The 17,830-nt window shown below is 45.2% G+C and overlaps 1 protein-coding gene across 8 annotated transcripts in view; it reads left to right on the plus strand.

Moving 5' to 3' along the window:
• The window catches only part of GGNBP2 (gametogenetin binding protein 2), a 407,447-nt gene that overhangs the window by 142,753 nt on the left and 246,864 nt on the right, over window positions 1-17,830 (plus strand). For 4 of the 8 annotated variants that reach the window (XM_085649454.1, XM_085649456.1, XM_085649458.1 and 1 more), the window contains 2 exons: window positions 1,526-1,735; window positions 2,925-3,099. In XM_085649454.1, coding sequence (XP_085505580.1) covers window positions 1,526-1,735; window positions 2,925-3,099 — 385 coding nt within the window. The remainder of the gene's footprint in view (window positions 1-1,525; window positions 1,736-2,924; window positions 3,100-17,830) is intronic. The other 4 variants (XM_085649455.1, XM_085649457.1, XM_085649459.1 and 1 more) reach the window with 1 other exon arrangement.

The following is a 17,830-nucleotide window of genomic DNA, read 5'->3' on the forward strand; positions in this document are numbered from 1 at the left end:
TGAATTTTACAGGGGGATGTTCACCATTCGGACTTGCATTTATATTTTTTGACAAAAGTATCTCGGTATTTTGTTCATGAATTGCTTTCACAAAAGACACACATTTGATGGACGGAATGCAGAACAAAACATTCACCCCCAGTCAAGAGATCTGGGTTAAATCCATCATTCTTTTGCTCACCATGCCACCGCAGTTTAGACCTGGCCATATGTAAATCAGTGTTGACCCTGTGCCTCATGGGAACAGTCCAGCCGGCCGAATTGCCAAGCCAGGTCCTCCCTGGACCGTAAACAAGCATCCTAGGACCGGTTTTGGGGTTTCAAGACTGATTTGCATATGGCTGGGTCCAAACTGGGGTGGCGTAGTGAGCAAACGAACGATGGATTTAACCAAGATCTCTTGACTGGGGGAGAATGTTTGCATTGTCAGCATTCCGTCTATCATTTGTTTGCTGTAACACTTTTCACCCTAAGTGGGATGGGTATTTCCAGACGTGGGTCCCTTGCTCACTGCGCCACTGGATTCAAGCTAGCCTGGCTGAAGAAGGGTGACCTACCCTGAAACCATTCCCAGGATGCTTGTTTCCGGTCCAGGGAGGATCTGGCCTGGCAGTTTGGTCTGGACTGTTGCCATATTGCATATGGCTGGGTCCAAACTGGAGTGGCGTAGTGAGCAAAAGAACGATGGATTTAATCCAGATCTTTTGACTGGGCGAGAATGTCTGCATTGTCAGCATTCCGTCCATCATTTGTTTGCTGTTTACACATTGCTTTCACAAAAGGCACCTCCCATACCTGAACTAAGGATGTGCAAAATTGTGTAATATTTTTTTCCCCTGAAACATCTCAAAATCTCACTAAAGTGTACTTTGTGGTATCTCTAGTAAAAATGCAGTGCATATGTCACATTCAAAAGTCACTACTTTACATAAGAGCATGGAAGCTGGTTTGTGGAGTAAACATCTGTTGCTGGCCATTTCTGCTCAGACTTGCTTTGTGCAGGAGGTTTTCTGCTCAACCAGTCCTCTGCAGCAAAATGAGCCAAAGTTCACACCACAGTGATGTTTTAGGCTTTTTGTACAAATTTCATAACACGATTGTGCAGAGTATCCAAGTGTAAATTAAAATGTTGCATGGCCTCTACTATAACATGAATAGCAATGGAAGTGTTAAGTGGATAAAAGTGGCAGCTCATGCCATTACTTTTTATTTTTTTTATTTCATGTAATATCCGACTGATCTACTTATTTATAGATTTGAAATGGATGCTGCATCTCACCTATTCCTCTGTGTTTTAAGTTCTTCCCCTGACTTACCAGTATACTTTATTTCTTATAACTTGACTTTAGAAACATTTGAATTCAATGAAATGTTATACTTACCATGCCTAGATGTGTTTGTAGACTTCTCTTGCTGTTTTCTAATTCACATTCTTAATCTATTGTTCTAAAGGTAGAAATGGTTACTTAATAATAACGTAATGATCTTGTTTCGATTTTTTTTTTCTCCTTTTTTTTTTATGCAGGTTTTGCACGGATTGCAAAAACAAAGTTCTTAGAGCATATAATATTCTAATTGGTGAGCTAGACTGCAGTAAAGAGAAAGGTTATTGTGCTGCACTGTACGAAGGGCTGCGCTGCTGTCCACACGAACGCCACATTCATGTCTGCTGCGAAACGGACTTCATCGCACATCTTTTGGGTCGGGCTGAACCAGAGTTTGCTGGAGGGTATGAGTACGTGGTTTGCTAGAGTGGGCTATCTAGCGCTTTGCTTACTTATTTTGATGTTGGAATATGTGCAACTGAACGTACCATTAAGATGCATTCATTTTTCTGTGTTTACATTCACTTTTACGCTTTATATATTTTTTATCCTTGAATTGGACGTGCCTGACTGACAGCGTCGAGCAGTGCTTTGCTAATATTGTCTAATTTTGTACTGTTTTCTAGTATTTTTTTATTTGTTTGTGAGACATTTTTATTTATTTGTGTGTGCAAGGCATTAACCTGGTACACCTGTGGGCACTTACTTTTTGTCAACAAAATTAACTGTGATAACATCTAGCTAGATGCCAAAAAGCTATCATTCTTAGCTTCACTGTACGTGGGGTACACTAGGCGCATTAGTGCATCAGAATGTTCCCAGCCAGTCTTTCAAAGTAAGGTTACGGCAACTTCTATTATCTGACTGCTTTGATTGATGAGTAATTCAAAACCCCTCATCTAGTTAACATCGCATCTTGTACATGCAGCAATGTAAACATATATTCATAAGCCTTTTATGGCTTGAAAGCTGTAGCTACAAAATGAATTTCTTTTCAAAATAATTATAGTTGCCTGTAACAGAAAAGTGTTGCTGTTAATGGTGGCGACTTCTCCACCCTCTCCTAATTTGTCTTAAAGGTTTACAATATACTTTTGCAAAATTGCAAGTGTTTGTTGCGCTAGCACTAATGAATGTTTCATGTTTAAATAATGTCTTGTGCCAGCTCAGAGTCCAGAAGTTTCGAAGTTGCTGAAGAAATGTTGGTTGTCTGTAAAAAATATTGAGCTAATTATACAAAGTTCCCTAAAAGTATAAAGCTGAAGCTTATTAGAAGTGTTCATAACATTTTGTTTAACAGTTTTCTTCTTTTTTTTCTTTTCTATCCACTTTTGTGAAGTGATTGAGGCTTTTTTTGTGTTCGTTACCTTTCACCTGATTTACAAGGTTCATGTGATGATTAGTGAGAGAGACGTTGGTCTACGGAATAAAGGTTTTTGTTCCAATGCATGTATTCTATTGGTGCCGATGTGTATCATGCACCTAACTGAAGATGGCAGGTTGCTTCTCCGATCCCAGTTTTTTTGTTTGTTTTAGCTTTATTGAAAAATGTCCACATGTTGATAAGTGACCTACAATGTATTTATTCTTCTTGTTTAGGAGAAGAGAAAGGCATGCTAAGACCATTGACATCGCCCAAGAAGAGGTTTTGACTTGTCTTGGGATTCATCTTTATGAAAGGCTTCACCGGATATGGCAGAAACTGCGTGCAGAGGAGCAAACCTGGCAGATGCTTTTTTATCTTGGGGTCGATGCTTTACGGAAAAGTTTTGAAGTAAGATTGTCTGGTTGCTATAGTTTATTCCTTATTTATGGTGTGGGAAAGAGATGATATTTTAATGGTGAAATGGCCAGTGACTGACAGATTAAAATATGATTTTCATGCTCTGCTTTTGAGAACTGTTTGGCTCAAAATATATTTCTGATAGATTTAAACAGCATTGCTTCTGCGTGCCTGTAGGTGGCACCTTGCAGCTTTGCATTGACTCTGTTCCACCCTGGAAGTGTCAATGGAACTGCATATAGGCACCACCAGTGCGTGTCCATGTCAATTCTTTTCTTTCTGTGCCTTCATATATGAATTTGGAACACACTCAACTTTTCCCTAGTCGGCATTTGAATTTTCTCTTCACATTCTGCTTTTTTCCGGAGTGCAAGGGAACTTTTTTTTCCGTACAACTACAAACTTTACCCATTGTCGCAAGCAAATGTACGTGGCAGACCCCCACAAGATGTACTTCTGATGTTTAGTTCGGGGCATGACTCTGGATCCTGCAATGAGTGTGTCTTATGAAGTTTAAGGCTACCCGGGAACGTGAAGCGATGCTGTACGTAGTCGAACACCGAAAGACACCTTGGATGTCTATCTCAAATTCAAGGGCACCAACCTATTCCGATGACAGGTACTCGCCACGGTTCTACCCTTTTCGAGATGAAACCAGAGAAATGGCTTAGCAGCAGCACCAAGGCCCATCCCCTCCACAACAAGCATCCCATACCTCTGAGAGGCTGGAGAGCAAGCAGAAAAAATTGAGGCCGTGAACTTTTAAGTCCCTAACCCTTGCAACATCAGCCTCCAAGCTGCTTTTGTTAGGCCAACCTCCACCAAGTCCAAAATTGCTTCAACTACGCTGGCATGTGGTGTGCCTCTCCTTGACATCTGTCAGACTGCGACTTGGGAATCCGTGCACACATTTAGGAAGCACTAGTATCTTGACAGTCTGGTCCAGCTCGAAGGGCATTTTGTCCATTACGTCCTGTGGGACCTTGTCTGAGGCATTCTACTGACCAATCACTTTGCGTGCCTTTGCTTTGCTGTCTATTTTAAATGTGAGGAATCTGCAGCTAGAAGTATCTAGCAGAAGAACAAGTTGGTTACCTTTGATAACGCCTTTTCTGGTGGATACTCCATTTGAGGGGGTCTCTGAGCTTCTGTTCGATGCAAATAGCCCTGAGCTACTAATGCCTTTGCCAGTTGTTACATGCAAAAACAACAGTTGATGGACAGAATACAGAACAATGTCATACATTCACCCCAGTACAGAGATATGGGCCTAAATCCATTGTTTTGCTCACCATGCCGTTTCAGTTTGAACCCAACCATATGCAAATCAGTCTTGAACCCGTGCCTCATGGGTAAAGTCCAGCCCGAACTGCCAAGCCAGGTCCTCCCTGGACTGGAAGCAAGCATCCTAGGACCGGTTTCGGGGTTTCACCCTTCAGCCAGGATAGCTTGATTCCAGTGACAGTTGTTACAGCACTGACTACATCAGAGACATTCACAATAGTGGCCACATCGTGCAGAATAGTGACCACCCAGATTTATGTCACAATATTTAGTGATGCCAACATATCATATTCAGAATACTGATTAATACAATATCACAAAATGTACATATATAGGCAAGTATAGATTTCCAATTCTAAACTCCATATCCTATATACCTCAAAGACCTATATCTTCAAGATAAATAGATGTGGAGTTAAGAACGTAAACGAAACTATTCTTACTTTTTATATACTTACCTTCATGATATGTAGACTATATTTAGAATTCAATATTGTAGATTAGCACCATCCATCCGAAGCATTTTACAGGGTTACTAACGGTTGCGTCAGAAAAAGCTTTATGACAATAAATGACTAATAACAGAACAGTCACAGACGTAAGTGCCCACTGGCACAAAGGAAATACTATAAGCTATAAATCCACACCACTTGATATGAACTATTGTTCAATTAGCTGTTTTAATTTCTTTTGGATTTGCAGCCTTTTTGTTCACAAACCTCAGCATATCAGTTACTCAAAATACATGGTTTTCTATTAAATATGTACTTTCCATTCTGGTTAAACCAATTCAAAGAAAATCTTGTCTTTTTCTTGCAATATGACCTTCTTTAATATGGCTAGAGTAAACACTCTGAATTAAGTACTAATGGGTATTTCAGGGAGAAACTTTCAAGGTACTGGCAAGCTACCAGTATCTCTTGAGCTACTCGTTGGAGATCCCTGCTCTGGTTAATAGCAGATTTCTCACTGCTTTCCCTCATCCCATTCGGTGGCATGGTCTCTTTTTCCATCTAAAAAAAAGGTCCCAAACTAGAGATCTGCACACTGGTAGCTTTGATAATTGTTTGGTTCCAGATCTGAGAGCATGGACTCAGTTAAAGAAACAGACATTGACAATCAGGGGTGGTGTATATATGCAACTCCATCACTTCTGTGACTGAAGGAAGTCCGTGCGGAGATGCATAGTGCCACCTACTGCGCGCTGAATCAATGCTATTTAAATCCTAATGAGCCAGTCAGGCTCCTGGGGCTAGTGTAGAGGTGAGAAATCTGCAGTTAGATAAGAGTATCCACCAGAAAGAGCGTTCCCGAAGGTAAGTATCTTGTTCATCTTGCATTATTTTGTGAAATATACGTTAATAGTATTGAAGTATACTTGGAATGTTTGATTCACTTGCTTTTGAATTATTTTGGGGTCAGTCTGGGAATCCTGGGTGTATTTAACTGGGCCACAGGGGAAAGCAGAGGCCACATAGCACTGGCAAAGCATCTCAAAAGTGCCAGACCATCCCCAAGAGTGTACCCGATGTGTTTATAAAAAGCAATTGAAGGTTACGCCCAGTCATTTAAAGAACTTTAGCATCCATATAGTGTTTAATGAATGTACCTTTCTTTGTTTGGGGCTTTTTAATTTGACATGGGTGTTCTTGAAGGACTTTAAATCGCCAAGAATCTCACCTGTTATTTAAAAAAAAATGCAACCTAAGGTTATGCACAGTCATTGAAGACGTTTTGCATAGCTCCAATGTTTAATGAATGTACCTTTTGCCTTTTGTTGCTTTATGTCCATTTGACTTAAATAAGCAATCATATCGTATATGATCATGGATATTTTTACAGAACTGTAGCTTTTATAGCTTTTGCTCTTATGCTTTGGTGTACTGGTTTTTATGAACTATGCCCTTTGATAATAAGAATTTGCACTTAACTCAATTATTTAAATTAGCCTAAGTAGCCTAATCACTTGAAAAACCTAAACTCACCCTTTGGTGGGTCTAATCAGATTTTCTTTTGCATTTCTCGTATTGTGGACAACTTTGTTTATTGCAAAAAAAAATGTAAGCAGTTGAACAGAGATGTCTGCACTAATTCTGATAGATCGCTAACAAAAAATCTTTGTTTTTATTGGGCTTTTTTTCTTGCTGGCATCATTGTTCCTGTCAAATCCTGGGAGATTAAATATTGGGTTTTTGAGGGGTGTTATTCTCCCGGCCAGGGCCCTTACATTTAATAACAGGGAAATTAAGGGTAAGTAGGTTTTTTTGGGGGGAACTTGTGAATGTAATTAGTCCTACCACATCCATTGTTTGCACTTTGGTATACCACCTTCCAAAATGAACCTTTCTGTCTACCTGACAGTTATACTTAATCTAGTGGAATAGTCATTCCTACACTGTGGAACAGGGATTGCATGTTTGTAGATTTTGAGCTCTGGAGCAAGGACTTATCCATTGTCTACACTCTAGACATATAGGGTCTTGACAACCTCTCCTTCATTCAGCAAGTTTATATAGCAGCCCTCTCTCTGACCAACTCTTTAACTTCCTGTTCTTTTTGTGGTCTCCTGGTATGGCCAGTGCCATGGTTAAATTACAGATAACCACCTTCCCAAGTCAGAACTGGTTAAAATTCAATTGTATACTTCTGCCAAAACATTTAGTAGCACATATTACCTCTGTTTTTCTTCATACTGAATTATTGGCTCACCAGAACAGTAAGGTAATGTAGACAAGATCGTTTCAGTCTCCCAAAGTAAATCCTTCATTAGGATGAACAGGTGGCTTTATATTAGAACTTCACAAATAAAGGGAATGCCCCTGGAAAGACGATCGTCAAATCCCATACACTAGTTGACCTCTGTGCTTGCTGGTCCTACTCCTGTAAGTACAAGCTTGTGTATGCTTGGGTGAATCTGGTGCACATCTAGGCCTGTGCAGCAGTTGCAGCTATCTCCAGCAGAGAACTATTTCATATTTACACTGAATTGTTTGCACCGTTTCATTCACAGTGCAGGTTTACCCACTAACTACGTCTTTTTTTACAAAGCTGTTGTCAGTTTTGTGAAACCAGATGTTCGAGGCATATGAGCTGCAGATTGTACACTTAGCATAGATCGCCATCTGGTGTTGGGCCCGGATGTTTGCAGTTTGTTTTTCTTCTTGGACAGTCTTTGGAAGTCACGAGTTTGGTGACTCCTCCTTCGGTCCGTACTGCGCATGGGCTTCGGCTCCATCCTCAGATTGTTTTTTTCCGCCATCGGGCTCGGATGTGATACTTCGTGCTCCGGCTTCGAACTTCTACGCTTCCAGCCTCAACGGAAAATCCTCGTTTCTTCGAGTTTCTTCATCATCATCTTCATCTCTCGAAGCGGCACTTTTCTCCATCCCGTACATCGGCACCGGCCTTCGGGCCCTCCTCGACTCCGGTCCCGGCCGATGGAAAGGACTCCGTTCAAAAAGTGCCCAAAATGTGGGTCTAAATTTCCCCACACCGACCTCCATCAGGTGTGTAATCTTTGCCTCTCTCCAGAACACGAGGCCAGAGACTGCCCCGCCTGTAAGTCTTTTCGATCGAAGAAAACCATCCGGGATCGAAAAGCTCGACGCACCATGGCGCACTCATCGTCTGCAGCTCCACCGGACATCTTCGGAGACGGCGCCGAAGCTTCGGGGCAAACACACACCGAGCAGGAAGAAGACGTCAGCGCTTCCGAGGCCGACGACTCCGACGTGGAGGACATCACACCGGCGCAGCGGGTCGTGAGTACTGTGCCCCCTCCCACCCCCGCGCCCAAAACCAAAGAGACTCAGGTTACTCCCTCGCCTGCCGGCCTGGGCAAAACCAAGACCAAAGCTTCTATCACCCCACCTTCGGGCCCGGTGTCGAAGCCTCCAAAGTCTCACGGCAGCTCGGGATCGAGCCAGCCGACGCCCGGTGCCGAAAAACAGCATCCGGCACCGAAGAAAGCAATGTCCAGCTCGACGCCGAAGCCACCGGTGCCGAAGCCTGGACTCTCGGTGCCGACCAAACACAAATCTGTCGGCACCGACGCTCCGGCGCCTTAAACTCCTTCGACGCCGAAAAAACCGGAGGCCCCAAAAAAGCATGGCGCACACAAACCATCGAAGCCCTCGGTTCCGAAATCACCGGTGCCGACGGACGATTCGGCGCCACTGGCTCTGTTTACACCAGACCCTTTACAAAAGACTCTGTCCAAAGATCCAAAGACTGGGCTATTGACTTTAATTATCAAGAAAAGACGCCTTGATACTCCGGCTCCTCCTCCTCCACCCAAACGGAAGGACTCTGCTACTTCTCCCCTCAGAGTGCCCTCCCCACTACCGCCTCCCCTTCCTCCTCCACCTCCTCCACCCCCTCCCCCTCCCAGGTCTCCGCCACCTTTACCTCACTACTCTCAGACCCAGTCCCCAGATCCAGATGACGGGGACCCAGACAATTACCCGGCGGACGCCCCAATGGATCCCACTCCACCGGGGACCCCAGACCCATGGGAGGATTACAATAACCCTGATGTACCCGATATACCTCAGGACGACCTATACCCATCCAGGCCGTCTCCTCCAGAGGACTCCTTAGGGTTACATCATTTAGTGCAGAGAGCAGCACACTACCATGGGGTGGACATGCACACTGAACCAGTGGAAGACGACTTCTTACTGGATACATTTGACATACAGGACAAATCCACTTCTATTTTACCCATGCTTAAGGGTGTCACCAAGCATGCCGCAGAGGTGTTCAAAGACCCTGTCAGGGCCAGGGTACTAAACCCTAGAATAGAGTAAAAGTATAAGGCGGCACCCACAGACCCTGCATACATTAAGGGCCCTGCTCCCTTAGATTCCCTAGTTGTCTCTACAGCTAGAAAGCGGGCTAACTCCCAGTCCTCAGGAGAAGCCCCACCGCCAGACAAGGAATCCAAACTCCTAGACGCGTCTGGCAAGCGCACCGCCTCTCAAGCTGCAAACATGTGGCGCATTGCAAACACACAAGCGCTACTTGCGCGCTATGACAGAGCACACTACGACGAACTCGAGGCTCTTATGCAGCACCTTCCCGAGAAACACAAGCGTAGGGCTAATGAGCTAATACAGGAGGGTAAACTCATTACAAACACCTCCATTAAGTGTGCCCTCGATGCAGCCGACACTGCTTCTAGAGCCATAAATACCAGTGTCCTGCTTCGTCGCCATGCCTGGCTCAGGATCTCAGGGTTTAAGCCTGAAGTCCAGGCGTCCATACTCAATCACCCCTTTGACCAACAAACTCTCTTTGGGCCCAAGGTAGACGAAGCGTTGGAAAAGATGAAAAAGGACACAGACACAGCAAAGTCTATGGGGGCACTCCAAACACAAGCCTCTAAACGTTCCTTTCGACGCTCCTCCTTTCGTGGCACAGGCAGAGGCTTCTCCACCGATAGCACCTCTACCTCCTACAAATCCCCTCCTCAAAATACCTTTTCAAAGGGCAACCAAAGGGGTGGTTACAGAGGCAACAACAATAAGGGCAGGGGCAAAACTAACCACACCCGTTCTGCCACCCCGCCCACACAATGACTTCCCTCCGCTCCCCCCAGACCATTCCACTCCGGTCGGGGGCAGACTACAAAACTTTATCCACGCATGGGAGTCCATAACATCGGACAAATGGGTGACCCAAATCATTCGGTCAGGGTACTGTCTCGAGCTAACATCTACCCCACCCAATATCCCACCAAGGCACCGTCCAATGTCTCAAGAACATTCCACACTGCTCAAACAGGAGGTACTCTCCCTACTCCAAAAACACGCTATAGAGCAGGTCCCCATCAATCAGCAAAATCTAGGGGTTTACTCCCTATATTTCTTAATACCAAAGAAAGACGGGACCCTCCGGCCCATTCTGGACCTCCGGCCTCTAAATGCCTACATACATTCAGACCATTTCCATATGGTCACCCTACAACAAGTCCTCCCGCTCCTCTGTCAGGGAGACTTTCTCACAACCTTGGATCTGAAAGACGCATACTTTCACATTCCAATACACCCCTCTCACAGGAAATACCTCCGGTTCGTGGTGGACGGGCAACATTACCAATTCACGGTTCTCCCCTTCGGGGTCACCACCGCACCACGGGTGTTTACCAAATGCCTAGCGGTAGTAGCAGCACACCTCAGACGTCAACACATTCACGTCTTCCCTTACTTAGACGACTGGCTGATAAAAGCCGCGTCTTACCACCAATGCGTGCAGCACACAAACAGCACCATCCAACTGCTCCACCAGCTAGGCTTCACGGTGAACTACCAAAAGTCCCACCTCATACCATCTCACACAAAGCAATATCTCGGGGCCACTATAGACACCTCCAAAGGTATTGCCTATCCAAACTCAGCCAGAATCACAAGCATTCAAGCCTTACGCAAAACATTCCTTCCCCAACACTCTCTTCCAGCAAGAGTGTTCATGAAGCTCATAGGAATGATGGCGTCTTGCATCTTTATAGTGCCCCATGCAAGACTCCACATGCGTCCACTTCAAGAGTGCCTAGCACAACAGTGGAACCAGGCCCAGGGTCAGCTGACGGATCTGGTGTTGGTGGACGGCCGCACACATCACTCTCTGCAGTGGTGGAACACCACAAACCTTTCCAAAGGGCGGCCGTTCCTGGACCCGGTTCCTCAGGTGATTCTAACAGCGGACGCATCGCTCTCCGGCTGGGGAGCGCACCTCCTACACCTCACAATGCAAGGTCTATGGACGCCACAGCAAAAATCGCTCCACATCAACCATCTGGAGCTCTTGGCGATCTTTCTAGCCCTAAAATCTTTCCAAAAACAGATTTCGGGCAAAGCAGTCCTCATTCGCACAGACAACATGACTGCAATGTATTATATCCAAAAACAGGGGGGGACACACTCTCCCCAGCTCTCCCGCTTAGCCCAGAGCATATGGAGATGGGCAATTCCCCAAAACATCTTTCTCCTGGCACAACACGTTCCAGGCGTACAAAACACCATGGCAGATCTGCTCAGCAGACAGACGCAACAACTACACGAATGGGAACTGCATCCACAAGTTCTTCAGCCATTCTTCCAACAGTGGGGGCATCCTCAGATAGACCTCTTCGCCACCCACGAAAACAAAAAATGCCCAAGCTTCGCCGCCAGATACCCACACCCATTGTCCAAGGGCAATGCGATATGGATGAACTGGTCAGGCAGATTTGCATACGCCTTTCCACCTCTCCCACTAATTCCATTAGTGGTCAGGAAGCTACAACAGCACTCCCTCACACTCATTCTGGTAGCTCCGACGTGGGCCAGGCAGCCGTGGTACACCACGCTACTACAACTATCAGTGGTACCACATCAAAAACTGCACCTATCCCCATGCCTCCTAACCCAGAACCATGGAGAAATCAGGCACCCGGACCCAGCTCAGCTCAACTTGGCGATCTGGCTCCTGAAATCTTAGAATTCGGATACCTTAACCTTCCCCCTGATTGCATGAACATCATCATGGAAGCCAGACGTCCTACCACTAGAGCATGTTATGCCGCAAAGTGGAAAAGATTTGTTATTTACTGCCGTAACAATACAATCAACCCTTTAGATGCATCCATACAGCACATCATATGCTATCTGCTCCATCTTCACAGGTGTAACCTGGCATATTCATCCATACGCCTACACCTAGCAGCGATCGCTGCTTATCTACAAAACAGACAGCATTTATCACTCTTCAGAGTGCCCGCTATTAAAGCCTTCATGGAAGGCCTTAAACGAGTAATTCCTCCCAGGGCACCACCTTCCCCTGTATGGAATCTAAATTTAGTTCTTACACGACTAATGGGTCCGCCCTTCGAACCAATGCATAAATGCGAGCTACAGTTTCTCACCTGGAAAACAGCTTTTCTCGTAGCTATCACTTCCCTTAGAAGGGTTGGTGAAATACAAGCGTTCACTATACAGGAACCCTTCATACAAATACATCACAGCAAGGTCATACTTCGCACAAATCCGAAGTTCCTGCCCAAGGTCATTTCCCACTTCCATCTCAATCAATCGGTGGAATTACCTGTCTTCTTCTCGCAACCTCAATCTGTTGCAGAAAGGGCCTTACACACACTCGATGTAAAAAGGGCCTTGCTATACTACATACAAAGAACGCAACCCTTCAGGAAGACTAAACAATTGTTCGTCTCCTTCTCTCCACCACATAAAGGCAACCCCATTTCTAAATCGGGGATAGCTAGGTGGATTGTAAAATGCATACAGATTTGCTATCAAAAGGCAAAAAGAACATTATCTGTTCCGCCTAAAGCCCATTCTACAAGAAAGTTAGGGGCTTCTATAGCCTTTCTAGGGAATATACCCTTAGATGACATCTGCAAAGCAGCCACATGGTCTACACCGCACACCTTCACAAAACATTACTGTGTAGATGTGCATTCCAAGCAGCAAGCTAGTGGGCCAGGCTGTACTAAAGACACTATTTCAAACCACTGCAACGGATACCGGTGGTCGCCGCTAAGGTTGGGTACTGCTATATAATCTATGCTAAGTGTACAATCTGCAGCTCATATGCCTCGAACGGAATATGCTACTTACCAGTATGCATCTGTTCTTGGCATGTAGAGCTGCAGAGTTGTACACGCCCACCCGCCTCCCCGGCTACCTGTATCCGTTCCAGTACATCTTATTTAGATACTACACACATGGGTTTCTCACTGTGATTACCAAGCTCCATCATTTCCCTGTTGGCGAAAAACAATCTGAGGATGGAGCCGAAGCCCATGCGCAGTACGGACCGAAGGAGGAGTCACCAAACTCGTGACTTCCAAAGACTGTCCAAGAAGAAAAACAAACTGCAAACATCCGGGCCCAACACCAGATGGCGATCTATGCTAAGTGTACAACTCTGCAGCTCTACATGCCAAGAACAGATGCATACTGGTAAGTAGCATATTCCTTTGTAGGAGTCTGGCCCTGTATATACTATACCAACGTGAGGTATAGTGTGCGCCGAGTCCAGTGGAACCCAAAAAGGTAAGCAGAGGTAAAGTTAGATAGCACCTCACTCTCTATTTGTGGTAGTGGGGTCGAGCAGTAAGGCAGTGTCAGAGGACAGTGTTAAGCATTTGTTGTACGCACTTAAGTCAGCAAATGAATTCACACACTCGAAGAGGGAACTTCAGACCAATTCATTTTGTATAAAAATATTCTTTTAGTTATTTTATTTCCTAGAACCAAGCAAGTATGGCACATTTAAAGTGTTAAGTACATTGCAGTAAATATACAGTTTGTAACACAGTTTGGATTGCAATTGTAAGTGCACTTTGTTTTGACTTATGGTATTGTTTCTGAGAAATGCAATGCTTTGTAAATACAGTACATATACTTTGTATGGGATTTTCAGCAAATTTATAGGTAAGTCACTTTTGAGATTACCTTTCTTTCACAGAGTTTTATACCTGGATACTACTCTGGAACATTTCCTGTAAATAGGTAAGTAAAATCGTTTTTGTTAAAGTACAATTTTAAAGAATTTCTTTAGCTTTTCAAACTCCACACTTATAAACTTTTCCAAGAAAAACAGTCAATGTTATCCTATGGAGGAAAATAGTGTTATCGGTTTTAAGGTAAGTATTTGGCAGAGGATGTGGAGGTTCTGGGGGTAGACTCAGGGGTCCCCCAGGGTCAAGGATGCACTCTTGTTACACCCTCAGCGGCACTAGGGCCGCCAGGTGCAGAGTGCTGAGGCCCAATGTTATCCAATCGGGGATAAGGGGCCTCTGCTTGGTGGCTGCTGGCAAGCAGGCCAAAAGGCTGTGGGAGCAAAGCTCCTGGACTTTAGCTCAGGGCAAATAAGGAGACAAAGTAGCACCAAAGGTGCACCCTCAGCTGCAGTAGGGCGGCCGGGTGCAGGGTGCTCTTTCGACATCGGGCGCCCTGTTTGCAATGGGGAACCTCCAGTTTGCAAAGGCACTGCAGGCTTGGGGACCAAGTTCTTCTGGGTGCGACCACCACTTCAAGAGGCAAGTTGGGATCTTGGGACTTGGTTCGGCACCGTCGGTTTGGCCAGCCAAGGCCGTGGGGTGTCTGGTGCAGGGGTGCTTTTTAGGGTCGCATCTTCTTACCAGCTCCTGGTCGTGTTTGGGGGGGACCTTCCGGATTTAGGCTACAGGCGTCGGCTGGAGGTTAGATCCAGATCTGGGGTCGTTGAAGCTCGGGTTAGGATCACCGGGGAGACCTCCTCGTGGTGTTTGCCTGTGGACGGCGGGTGCAGAGTGGTGCGGATTTGCGGTGTCCGGCCAGAGCCAGAGGTTGCAGATTAACAAATCCGGTGTTCACGGGAGATACAGTCTTTGTGATTGATTCATTGAAGGCAGGCAGGTCCTCTGGGGTTTTCAAGGTTGCTGGCTGCAGGACACACCGGGATTTCACAGGAGCAGGTTTGAGGTGGAGACAGGCCGGTAGGGCCTGGGCCAAGTCTGTGGGCGTCTTCCTCTTGTTAGTTTCGGTAGGCTGTTCGGTCCTTTTTCTTTTCTTGTAGTTTCTTCTGGTCTGAGGTAGCAAGGTTCAGGGGTGCCCCTAAATACTAGATTTAGGGGTGTTACAGGTAGGTAAAAAGGTTGGGACCAATGTGTCCCTTCCATGTGGTGGGTACACCCCTCTATTATTCCAGCCACCAGTGGGAGGAGGGCATAAGCCTTTCCCTAGTTGGCTGAGTCCCTCCATCTGCAAGACAGCGGGGACCGAGAGTTGTACTTCACCTGAGGGATGGAGTTGGCAGAGGTGGGCACACCTCCCTTTCTCACTTGTTTTTCGCCCGGTTCTCCCACCCAAAGTAGGGTCAGAACCAGTGGGGACCAGTTGCTGAAACCAGCATGTGGCCTGGGGAAGTTCACAAAAGCGGCAAGCTTTCCCTTGGTGAACCCCGCCCATCCTGGTAAAGGAGGCTTGGCACCTCATCCCAGAAAGTGCATTGTTTCAGGCCCCCAAGAGCAACAGGCTCTCGACCCAGGAGTCAAACGTCTGGTGGTGGGAGCTGAAAGCAGCCACTCAGCCTGGACACTAGTGATAGGTTAGTTTTCAGAGGGCATCTCTAAGATGCCCTCTGTGTGCATTTTTCATTAAATCCCACACTGGCATCAGTGTGGGTTTAATGTGCTGAGAAGCTTGATACCAAACTTCTCAGTTTTCAGTGTAGCCATTATGGTGCTGTGGCAATTGTAATGACAAACTCCCAGCACCATATACTCTTAATGGCAGCACTGCACTTACAATGTCTAGGAATGGCCTTAGACACTGTAGGGGTACAGGGCTCATGGACCTGTACCCTCACCACTGGTATAGTGCACCCAGCTAGAGGGGTGACTGATCTATGCCAGGGCAGTGTGCTGTAGGCATGGCACACAGGGATTCTTCTAAAGACGCGGTAGGACTCCGCGTGACACAAGGAGCACCAACTCAAATTCTTTGAACTTTGTTTAATTGTCAAGAGTGCACAGGGATAACACAGTGGTTTTCATTTGTTACACAGGGATGTGTGCCATGTCGACTCTTCACTTTGTTGTGCACCAAAACACTTAGCCTGCAAAGGCAGCGTGTGAGTGTAATGGTACTTGGAGGCCTTCTCTGGTCAGTGTCCTGGGTACCTGTTGTACCATTTACCAGGGGCTGACCTGTGGCCAGAGATGCCAATTGGGTTTAGGCTTCAATGCAGTTTTAGGGAAGAACATAGGCCCTGGGTAACTGGATAGCAGGAGCCAAGGGTGCCCCATGTCAAAGCACATCAGCAATTAAGCAAAAGGTGGGGGCAACCATGCAGAAAGAGGGCACTTTCTCTTAGACTCTATTAGGTTAAATATCACGACTTCGTACATCAACTTCTGACTCCATTTTGCACCCTAAGCTGGGTCACAGCATGCAGGTTAGTCCTTGTCCACATTTCTGCATGAAGGCCCTTATTGAGAGGTTCCCTCCTTACTAAGTTACAAACCCCACTAAATGTTAATTCAATAGGATTTTATGTACAGCCCTATCCTGGGCTTAGACAATTTTAAGGGGGCACGTGTTAAATAGCTAGCTCAGTAAATGCATGGCTCCTCTGCCAATGCAAGCATACATATTAAATATACAAATCCCTCTATACTTGGATCCTGTACTTAACGTACATCTAGCCGCACCCTAAATTAAAGCGTGGCTTGCTTGTAGATGGTCTCTTGGTGTCTTTAAGAATGTTCATACAATCTTTTTTTTTTTTTTTAAATCTTTTTATTAAACATACGTCAGCATCAAAATATAGCATTATCATGATTCTCATATTCTATGCATCCTCAGTACACTAGTGCACAATCAAGAATGTTCATACAATCTTGAGGTATATTTAATGTATATTCTTCACAAACTTAGTGACATGCTTGAATCTGACAACAGCTGCAGTTGTTTTTGCCTTCTAAATAACTGATTTAGTTTGAATGGTATCTTACTGTGAGGTTTTATGGAGAGGTGAAGGTCCTCTGCAAAGCACTGCTGTCTTGGCCTCTTAGGGGCTATGATAATTCTTCCTGTTGGAATGCTTCAGCTCCGTTAATACTAATGTAGTCTGTGAAATTGTTTGAAAGGTGTAGAGAAATTGGGAGGTAGTGAACATCTATTCTTGGTGAATCTATTCCTGTTTTTCTACCAAATACCTGCTCAGTAGGTCAGTTTGAGAGTTCTGAAGACTTGGGAGATTTATAGCTTGAATAGATAGATTAATTGCCAGTAGCCAATTACCAAGATCATTGGGCTACCAGTGATAGAAATTCTGAATCTGATGCTGCCTTGGTTGCTAAGGTAGTGCATTTGGCTCATGTCTTTCTAGATCAAGATGTTTTTCATTCTTAATGAAAGCAGAAAAACTTTGAGAGCCGTATGGATTGCTTTTAACTACAGAACACTGATAAAGACATTTGTGACACACCAGAACTCCTGGACTGTCGGGTTCTGAAGATTGGCTCGCAACTCATCGGTGACCCACATGCCAATGGTGTGCGAAGGGAGCCATTGATGAGAGGGAATCCCCTTTAACCGTCTGTTTCTCTTGCACTGACACGAGAGATTGTTTTGCTGGAGGAGATAAGCTCAACTTATCTTTCTAAGTCTTTCACTGAGACCACTGATCTTGTAAGCATTATTGTAGAGGGCTCGTGTGAAGACTTGCGTTTGAGTACAACAAAGAAGCTTGAGGCCATTGAAACTCGGAGGGATGAAACTTGACATACAGTAGTAAAAATAACTTTTCTGAAGATCAAGGCATTTCTGAAACATGTTGACACACTTTCCTCTTTTACCTGCTTTGTGTTTAATAGTGGCCCTAGGTAATTGAGCACTTGATAATTGACATGGATTTAGGTGATCTGAAGGCCCATAGGACAACAAAGTAA

This window comes from Triturus cristatus, chromosome 3_2, assembly GCF_964204655.1.
Source record: "Triturus cristatus chromosome 3_2, aTriCri1.1, whole genome shotgun sequence".
NCBI lineage: Eukaryota > Metazoa > Chordata > Amphibia > Caudata > Salamandridae > Triturus > Triturus cristatus.